The sequence below is a fragment of the Patella vulgata genome, chromosome 3, assembly GCF_932274485.2.
Source record: "Patella vulgata chromosome 3, xgPatVulg1.2, whole genome shotgun sequence".
Classification (NCBI taxonomy): Eukaryota; Metazoa; Mollusca; class Gastropoda; family Patellidae; genus Patella; species Patella vulgata.
Window position 1 is genome coordinate 88,741,721 of NC_065881.2, and position 10,698 is coordinate 88,752,418.

At 37.4% G+C, this 10,698-nt stretch overlaps 1 protein-coding gene across 1 annotated transcript; it reads right to left on the bottom strand.

Annotated features, from left to right (window-relative positions):
- Positions 1-681: 681 nt before the first annotated feature.
- LOC126814268 (uncharacterized) lies at positions 682-10,698 on the bottom strand. Its single transcript, XM_050539330.2, has 9 exons — positions 10,413-10,698; positions 8,758-9,103; positions 7,660-7,786; positions 6,702-6,862; positions 5,264-5,335; positions 4,514-4,675; positions 3,639-3,759; positions 3,411-3,532; positions 682-2,420 (listed from the first exon to the last, which is right to left on the bottom strand). Exons 2-9 carry the CDS (start codon positions 9,099-9,101, stop codon positions 2,231-2,233), a joined length of 1,299 nt encoding a protein of 432 aa, XP_050395287.2. The 5' UTR covers positions 9,102-9,103; positions 10,413-10,698; the 3' UTR covers positions 682-2,230.

The window sequence follows — 10,698 nt, forward strand, 5'->3', positions numbered from 1 at the left end:
AATTGTTGACATTTGGAGGCCGAATGACACATTCTAGAAATTCTGCAGCGAATGGCAATAGTCCGGCAAAGCCAATTTAAATTCCATAAGCTACACTTCACCAACACATTTTAATACAAGCAACATATTCTTACTGATATGTGTCAAATAGTATGCCACATAATATGACACTTATTACAGCAAATTATAAACTTGAGCCAAAAACTCATTGAACGTGGAGTAATACCTGTAAAGGGTGAAGGTCGTTTGAGCTGTATTCGGAACTACGATTGTATATAATGGGTGATCAGAAAGAAACTGCAACGGGTTAGGGTTTTTAAAAATATATAGGTATATAAATAATTGATTTCCCTCGATTTTATTCCGTCAGTAGGTTCGATCAACCCGGCGATTTTTCGTGCTTCAGTGATATGTCAACAGCGGGTCACTGGAGAAGAAGGGCGAGGTGAAATAACAAAATGGCTAAAGCACATGCGAGTATGTACCTAACGTAATGAAATATGTATTACATTAATAGAGAGGTTAATTGAAAAAGCGAGTCTCCACGGTTGTTGTACACACCATGGGACAATAGTTGAATGTGATAAGTAAAGTCAGAAAGTTCAAATAATTCTTGTAGGTGTAACCGCGTTTGTTGGACATTTTGCGATATTTTCACCATAAATTTACGCCTCAGTGGTCTGTGAGTAATGTTTTTTATTTTAGACTTTTGTATCCAAGGGCCACTGTTCTGGTTTTTGAAATAAATGTTTCATCTTTTCAGGTGTTGTGACAAAATGGTGTCACTTTACCTTGCCCTTAATACAACCATCTTAACGCTAGGTTCCACAACGCGTTTTCGGCAGTCAAACTATCCAAATTTTCTTCTCTTTTTCTTTGGGCTGCCAGCGTAGTGGAGCCATATTGGACGAGTGGGGGTTGTCAGAAGTCATAAATGGTGAGGGAAGGGGGCTGTCAGAGAAGCGAATCCATAATGGTGGTGGTGTCGACGTTGCCACAATCGGATCAAAAAACACATACTTGCTAAACATACCAACCCACCACACCCCAATAACCGCCCGTTTCCGACCTAGTCAATCCTTCTCCTTTTACGTAGAAGCGTGATAAATTACACTCAACTTGATTATTCAACTTTTAATGTATGGAAGACCAAACAGCTCTTTATTCAATGTTCTTAATTCTTAATCCATAGTCCTTAATTCTTATTTCTTCATTTGTTGTCGTATTTCGATATTTTTATACTAAAATCAATATTTGTTTTACAAATCAGACATTTGTCATTGTATTTTTGGCTCCCCATCGAAACAGACCAACTCAAAAGTTCATTATGGTCTAAATCATAGAGGTTTAAGGGAATTAAGTCAAACAATTGACTTCTCTAGAATACAGATTTGATTCAACCATAGCTCCTTTAAAACAAGTTATCTTAAAACATCGAGTATCAGGTTTACACTGTCCACCAATTATGTTACACAATAAAGGGGGTGTTTCCATGGTAACCCCAGTTAGTGACGGAGGCAGGGTATTAGGTTTGGAGGTCCAACTCCAAGATCGGGGTGTCGTATTTAATGTCAAATTTCATCATCAACAACATCGTAACACAGACAGTTCAAATTTCATCATCAACAACATCGCCATACAACCAGTTCAAATTTCATCATCAACAACTTCGCCATACAGACAGTTCAAATTTCATCATTTAAAACATCGCCATACAAACAGTTCACATTTCATAGAAACATACTAATAAATGTAATTTTTATACAGTTATTTAGTGTGGGTGGGGTGGGTGTTAGAGGCTTCCCACCTGAATCCGTCATTGTTAGTCTGGCGACCTGTGGTATAATAAACAAGATTTGGCTAAAACCAGTGCGTGGTGTATCCGTGATTCACTGTCATGGTAACAACTTTCAATAGTATGTTCTTGAGGTTTTTAACAACTTTCAACAGAAAGTCGTTGTTTAAACAGCTTCTATCAGTAAGTCATTGATTCCAAAGAACTTCCAACAGAAAGTCGTTGTTTAAACAGCTTTATCAGTAAGTCATTGATTTTAAACAGCTTCCATCAGTAAGTCCTTGATTTAAAACAGCTTCCAACCGAAAGACATTTTTAAAACTTGAACCTTTTGTGTTCTTGTCTTCAGTTAACATGTTCGTCATTTGTCATGGTAACAACTTCAAACAGTGAATCATTCTTTGTAAAACTTTAACTTGTTAGTTAGTTTGTTCCTCATTTAAATACTTCTGCTCGGACACTGAACACGTCCATATAAAAACTGGCGCCATTGTAGGACACGATTAAAAACATGGCGCCAAGAAAGACACAGTGAGCGATAAAATAGTTATACCATATGATTGTCATGGTAACGCATATCAAACAAAACAACCAGTTGAATATATTATATATTAACAATCGCCATCTGAAAAATACAAAATACTGTAATATAATTATTATTATTATTAGTCAGTGACATCAAAATAGACACCAGGCCCCGTGTTCATAAAGTATTCTCAGACTTTAAGTTATGAATTTACTCAACTTTCAATCACTGTTTATGAGAAATATCTTTGATCCAGAAAAACAAAACTTTGCACATTGTATCATAAGGTCTGTCATTGAGTCAAAGGCGTGGTTTCGATTCCCCGCTTTTATGTGACAAGACGCAGGGACGCCTATCCAACATCGTGGGTTTTCTCTGGGTCCTCCGGTTTCCTCCCATTGCTAAAGTCGTATACGCGCAAGTGAATTATTGAAATAAAATTGAACTATATGTTAGTCCCGAAACCACCTAGTTTGTGTCGAGTGGACGTTAAACCCCATTTCTACGCTGATTACCAATGAATTTAGTGCAAAAGTTATTTTTTGTCTTTTCCATCCTTTTCACCTGTTGCATGATGATTTTTGGTGACTTTTTGGTGTAGAATCGAAGAGAAGGATTTGAATATATTATTATATTGTCTGTCAGGTTTTGGTGAATATTCATGATATTGGGGCGGAAGGATACGAGAGTTTGGTTAAGTTGAAATGTAGGGCAGAAATTGCATGTTTACTAGTATGGCTACTTTCAGTTTGTGTATGTGAAGTTTTCCATAGTAAAGCTCATATCTGGTTTTGAACAAGGGGTTGACACATGTTGCTCCATCTGTGGTAGAAAGGGTTCAACCCTTAACATTAGAGTCAATGGGGAAGCTATTGGTCCATAGTTGATCTATGTCTATTTCATTTCTCCTGATGACTATGAGGAATATTTTATAGGAAACATTATAGACATAACGTACAGATATATTCCACAAATATGCGAGTATATTCCACAAATATCAGGAAACCGTAAAAGATGGTTTGCCAGTAAACTTGAGTGAATAATTTATCAATAAAATACAGTTAAATCACGTGATTACAATTATCTTACCTGGGTCCAAATATGTTGACAGCTTTAAAAACTAATTTGGTTGTTTTAGCTGTGAGGTATCGATAACTAGTTAAATATTCATCAGACGGTTTCATTATACTTATAACAATTATATATAACATCTGAAAATATAACATTCTATAATTAGATAAACTAGGTCAAACTCTCTCTCTCTCTCTCTCTCACTCTCTCTCTCTCTGGGTATTTAAAACTAAGGAAATAACTTACGCTATGAAGAATGAAACAGACTAGAGGAATGATTATAATCCACAACATTGACCATTCTAATATGACGGGTATAAACTCACTGTACCAGTATATTGAACACTTCCGTGGATACCAACGTATTCTGAACAAATACAAAAATAACCATCACAGAAAACTAGAAAATAAAACTGATGAATAAGATTGAGATACAAACAAACGTTGGATCACGATTCCGAGGATTCTTTCAGGAGTTCATTCTACGGCCCTGTCTGGAGTTTATTCTATAGGCCTGTCAGGGATCCAGGAGTTTATTCTATGGCCGTGTCAATATCCCCGAGGTCCTATCAATAGTCCCGATGTTCCTCCCGCGGACCTTGTGTCAGGACTCCAGCGTTCATTTCACGGTCATTTCAGTAAACTGGGAGTCCTATAAATTGTCCCTTGTCAGACCCAGACACGGGGGAACCTTGAACTTTCTAGGTCAACAAAGGGATCAAATACGGGATCTCAAGATTAGGGAAACGTTATACTAAGTGTTATTAACACGGAAGACAAGTGATACTGAGTGTTAGTTACACGAATGAGAGGTGATACTGAGTGTTAGTTACACGAAAGAGAAGTTATATTGAGTGTTACTTACACGAAAGAGAAGTGATATTGAGTGTTACTTACACGAAAGAGAAGTGATACTGAGTGTTAGTTAAACGAAAGAGAGGTGATACTGAGTGTTACTTACTCAAAAGAGAAGTGATATTGAGTGTTACTTACACGAAAGAGAAGTGATATTGAGTGTTACTTACACGAAAGAGAAGTGATACTGAGTGTTACTTACACGAAAGAGAAGTGATACTGAGTGTTACTTACACGAAAGAGAAGTGATATTGGATGTTACTTACACGAAAGAGAGTAGAGCGGGTAGTAGATGGATATAAACCGAGGTAGTTTTATCTATACAGTGTAAAACTAAAGAATTCCTGAATACTACCATCGCCCACACCATGGGTCCATTAGCCAACGCAAACACTACAATAAATAGTTCAGCTTGATGTGGTGCCATCCTGAAACAAATAATAAACAGTTCAGCATGATGTGGTGCCATCCTGAAACAAACAATAAACAGTTCAGCCTGATGTGGTGTCATCCTGAAACAGACAATAAATAGTTCAGCTTGATGTGGTGGCACCCTGAAACAGATAATAAATAGTTCAGCTTGATGTGGTGCCATCCTGAAACAAACAATAAACAGTTCAGCTTGATGTGGTGTCATCCTGAAACAGACAATAAATAGTTCAGCTTGATGTGGTGGCACCCTGAAACAGATAATAAATAGTTCAGCTTGATGTGGTGCCATCCTGAAACAGATAATAAACATTTCAGCTTGATGTGGTGCCATCCTGAAACAGACAATAAATAGCTATATTATGTTCAATAACAAAATGTCATTCAACCAGCCGTTGCCAGTCAAGATACGCCCACATTTTGCAAGAGATAGATAGAGAACAAGCTATTTTTCGTACAATCGGTCCGAAATGCGCGAATATCGCAAGGGACTGAAATTATTCTGTGTGATATAAAGATATATTTTACGTTTCATCAAAATCTTATAAACAATTTGATCTTTATAAAAACCCCTTCCCTGTACTCACCATATAAAGGAATACCACATTATGTTTCCATAGTAACAGAAATCTATCAAAAAATATTGCCATTTATAACCCCTGAAAATAAACATATAGATATAAAATTCAAATATTGCCATTTATAACCCCTGAAAATAAACATATACATATAAAACTCTCATTTAAAAGGAATAAATCTATTTCTCTGGAACCTTATAATAGAAAATGAAATGAAATGGGGTTTAACGTTCTACCGTACAGTGTGCTATGAAGGAAAATGTCAAGGATTCATTTACTTGCACGCCAATGTGTACACGGGACCTCGGTTTTTCATCCCATTCGAACGATTATTAAGTTGTAGACTACATGAGCTGTCATTTCATTTTTACTTATCAATATTATAAGGAAAGGGAAATAACTCCGGAATGATTCCTGAAAACACAAACAAAGAAATGAAATGGGGTTTAACGTCCTACTGTTCTGCTCTGGGCTAATAAAGACGGGCATACGCCATACAGTGTGCTATGAGGGAAATTTTTCCCGGGCAGCGGCACTATCGCCTACTCTTATATAGAATTCCAACTGCCAAGAGATATTTTACGTGCATTCCAATGTATACAAAGGACTAGACAGTTGTCCTTGTCAGGCCCTCCGTTCTGCACCACTGACAAGGGGAAACCACGTCGGACAATCCCTATGAACTTTCTCGGCCAATGCAGGGATCGAACACCCGACCTTCAGGGATCGAGCAGCCATCTTCTCCTATCTCATCCTTGAATTTGACGAAGCTCAGAAATAATTTGTCTATTGTACAGTCTAGAATGACCAGGTTAAAAAATATCTACAGTTTTATAGTTTACAAATATTAACCACGACTCTTATGTGGGGTGGGAGAGTGTGTGGTCTAGTCGTTTAACGCGTGTGCGTGAACCCATAAGGTCTGTCATTGGGTCAAGTGGCGTGGTTTCGATTTCCACGCTTGTATGTGACAAGGAGTAAGGGTGCCTGGCCAACTTCGTGGATTTTCTCCAGGTCCCCAGGTTTCCTCCCACTGCTAATATTGTTACATGCAAGCGAAATATTGAAATAAAATTAAACCGAAATTACCTGGTGTCGAATGGGTGTGTAGTAATGGTACTATATTAGAGGGGGGGGTTGGATGGCTGAATGGTTAGCGTGCGCGCGCTGTATCATAAAGTCTGTCATTGAGTCGACTGGCGTGGTTTCGAATCCCCGGTTGTACGTGACAAGGAGTGGGGTCGCCTGTCTAACCTCGTGGGTTTTCTCCGGGTCCTCCGGTTTCCTCCCACTGCTAAAGACCCCTACGCGCAAGCGAATTATTGAAATAAAATTAAACCATATGTTAGTCCCGAAATGACCTAGTTTGTGTCGAGTGGACGTTAAACCCCATTTCTCTCTCTATATATATATATATTAGAGGTGGTACGAAGTGTTCCAGACTTACCAATATATGATAATTCTGATGAGTAGTAGAATAGGTGTAGTAATGGTATAATAATATGGTAATAACCACTGAACAGAGAAGAGACCGTGAACCAGTATAACTATAGTGGTTAGAGATATCACATACACCAATTTCTCTTGTATACTTTTCTTCTTTAATAACTAATAAAATAAAACCTGTTATAGCAAGAACGTTCTTTAATAACTAATACAATATACAGTTTAATAATTCTTAAAATATAACCTGTTATAGCAAGAACGTTCTTTAATAACTAATAAAATATAACCTGTTATAGCAAGAACGTTCTTTAATAGCTAATAAAATATAACCTGTTATAGCAAGAACGTTCAGCTCTTTATCTAAATCTTACATAATTATTACATATTATTATTATTAGAGATAATTCAATTCAAAGTCTGAAAGTATAATGTCTAAACTGTTCATATTAATATAAGGATGATAATGTTATTCACGGGCCGACAACTCTGAAATGAAATGGGGTTTAACGTCCTACTGTTCTGCTCCGACTGGGCTAATGAAGACGGGCATACTCCATACAGTGTGCTATAAGAGAAACATTTCCCGGACAGCGGCGCTACGGCCTACTCTTCTATCGAATGCCAACTGCCAAGGTATTGTTTAGGTTCACGTCAATGTGTACGTGGGACCTCGGTTTTCGTCCCATCCGAACGACTAGACAGTTTTCCTTGTCAGGCTCCCCGTCCTGCACCACTGACAAAGAGAACCCATGCCGGAAAATCCCGATGGACTTTCTCGGCCAATACCGGGATCGAACCCGCAACCTCCAGACTAGCGAGCCAGCGTCTTACTCACTTAATCACCGTGGCTCCAACTATGAAAGGGATTTTACAAATCACTGTTAAAATTCAATAGGATTGTTCGTCTCTCAACATATATCAATGTAACCTGTAGAGCGAATAAAAATCAAATATTTCACCTCTACAAATCGTCCAACTTCTGAATCCCGTTTCTTCCTGGGTTCCTCTTCTTCCTTTTTACACGAATCTCTTTCATCCTGGATTTTGATTTCCTTATAATCACCATTCGTATACACTTGGTTATTTCTATCAAATAATAACAATAGTCATACACTTGGTCATTTCTATCAAATAATAACAATAGTCATACACTTGGTCATTTCTATCAAATAATAACAATAGTCATACACTTGGTCACTTCTATCAAATAATAACAATAGTCATACACTTGGTCACTTCTATCAAATAATAACAATAGTCATACACTTGGTCATTTCTATCAAATAATAACAATAATAGGGAGATGAGCCGATGACAAAATTAAATGAAATGGGGTTTAATGTCCTATACCTCTGCTTTATTGTGGCTATGAGAGAAATTTTGACCGGTTACCGACACTATTCTTTTGTACAACAATGTGTACGTGGGTTCTCGGTTTTACTTTCCATCCGAATGACTAGACGCTGTTTCTTCTCAGGCCCTCCATCCTGCACCATTGACAAGGGAAAAGAATGTCGAAAGATCGAACAGCGCCCTACACACTGAGTCACCGCGGTTTTCTTGTCGATTACATTATATATCGATCGATAATTATATAATTGGGTTATCGGCGTACATTGGTATTTGTCCATAACTGGACATGTTTACCAATATTTTGATCCAGAATCAATTTTACATAATTTCTAAGAAGACCGATTTTAATCTTGTGAGAGGTTTTTGGACACCAGCCGCGTTATTTCAAACGAACGACACCAATCCGTTGCGTGCGGTAGCGACAGATCTAAAACCTACGACCAAATGTCGTATTACGCAAGATGAAATATCGGTTACGCAAATATAATCTGATTTCTGCGCAGATCAGAGACCGTAAAGCTCAGATGAAAGCGTTTGTATTTATCTAAAATGCGCAATAAACATTTCAAGACGCACGTGATGGCAGAACTTGAGAGTTAAATGATTTGAAAGTAAATTGATTCAATAAAAATTACAATTTACGATCCCTTCAAGACAAACATGCGGACACGACGTTAAACCCCATTTTATTCCAGTATACTTACAGAATATTGGAGACCGTTTTAACACCATTTGAGTTACATGTTATCACCGTATCTGTTGTTTTAACACCATTTGAGTTACATGTTATCACCGTATCTGTTGTTTTAACACCATTTGAGTTACATGTTATCACCGTATCTGTTGTTTTAACACCATTTGAGTTACATGTTATCACCGTATCTGCTGTTTTAACATTAGTAATATTATTCTTCACACATCTGTTTCTGTCGGGATCTTTTGATTCAACACCATTTGAGTTACATGTTATCACCGTATCTGCTGTTTTAACATTAGTAATATTATTCTTCACACATCTGTTTCTGTCGGGATCTTTTGATTCATCCATTCCTGTATAATATACATGTACACAGTGATAATTATCCTATCAAAGCTGAAAGTTAAACGAACGTACAAATTAATAAGGTGGGATGGGTTTGAATCTTACATAATGAAAATGAAATGGAATGGGTTTAACGTCTTACTGTTCTGCTCTGAACTTGAGTTAATGAAGACGGGCATACGTCATACAGTGTGCTATGAGGGAAATTTTGCCCGTACAGCGGTGATAATGCCTACTCTTATATCGAATTCCAATGTGTACACGGGACCTCTATACAGGCCCTTTGTTCTGCGTCATTGACAAAGTGGAACATCCAGGTTAGCGAGTCTAACTCAATGAGTCACCGCGCCTCTTCGGGTTGTTCATGTAACATATTATATTTATGACTGTTAGTATATTTTAATATAAACACATGGGCTGGTATATTTTAATATATTAACATGAATAGGCCTATGACTGATATATTAATGTGTAGGCAATCTACCGTATCTAGTTTTATTATACAACACTGTATATCTCATATAGGCTATCTGATCTTATTATTCAATATACAACACTGTCTATAAACACAGTTATTATTGTCATTTAACTAATCTATTGTTACATTGAAATGAAATGGGGTTTAACGTCTGAACCAACCGGGATAAGCCCTCCAGTGTAATTCAAGGGACTTTTTGTGCCCGGGCAGTGGTCTTTCCGCCATGTTGAATTCCAATTATCAAGCATCCTATGGTATTTTACGTGGGATTTATTTTTTCTGTCCTATACGAGTGACTAGGCGCTGTTCCTTGTCAGACCTTCCGTCATACACCATTTGAAAGGGGAACCACGAAAAACCAGGATCGAACCCGGGACACCTCGGTTAGTAAGTAAATTGAGTGAATTCTAAACTGTTTGATGATTAACACGAATCTTGTATTATCATACATAATTTAATAATTCAACGTCGTCTAACACGTTTAACTTAGACCATAAGAACTGTCGATTCCATGCTTTTAGACCAGGACTCAGGGGCGAAGGAGTAGGATGGATAGCCTGCCTAACCTCACGGGTTACTCCAGTTTCCGCTGCTCTAGACCGCTACACACAAGCGAATTACTGAAATTATAAAGTACCGTACTGGTACAAGCCTGCGATCAGTGCGATCGAAAACAAACTTGACTCAAATGACACTGATAAACTTCTAACCATAAAGCGCATGTACATATTACCTAATTCTATGTTTATTGTGTATTATAACAGTTCATGTGTCGTCTTGACAACCAGATAATTTACACCTGTATTATTATAAAACAGACAATATGTATGTAATCTTACCTGCAACCTAGCTTACCGTCTTGAGAACTGTGTATATATATATCACCTGTATGTAGTATAGAATATCAACCGTGACCACTAGTGATATACAAGTTTACACTATATATTGACCTATATATACCCAACTTGTAAACAAGTGTTACACTGGATCGATACACAGTGTGTCACATCACTTATTAACCTCCCTAATATCAGACCAGCCATTTTACTTATTATCCCCCCTTAGCTATTTCACTTTTTATCCTCCCTAATGTCACACTAGCTATTTCACATTTTATCCTCCCTA

Bases quoted from the DNA above. Each gene is read 5' to 3' on its own strand.
- LOC126814268 (XM_050539330.2), bottom strand. From the start codon at position 9,101: ATGGATGAATCAAAAGATCCCGACAGAAACAGATGTGTGAAGAATAAT. The intron at 4,676-5,263 runs GTGAGTACAGGG...TATTTGTTTCAG, and splicing joins ATGTGGTATTCCTTTATATG to GATGGCACCACATCAAGCTG. The intron at 2,421-3,410 runs GTAAGATAATTG...TGTATTTTTCAG, and splicing joins GTCAACATATTTGGACCCAG to ATGGCGATTGTTAATATATA.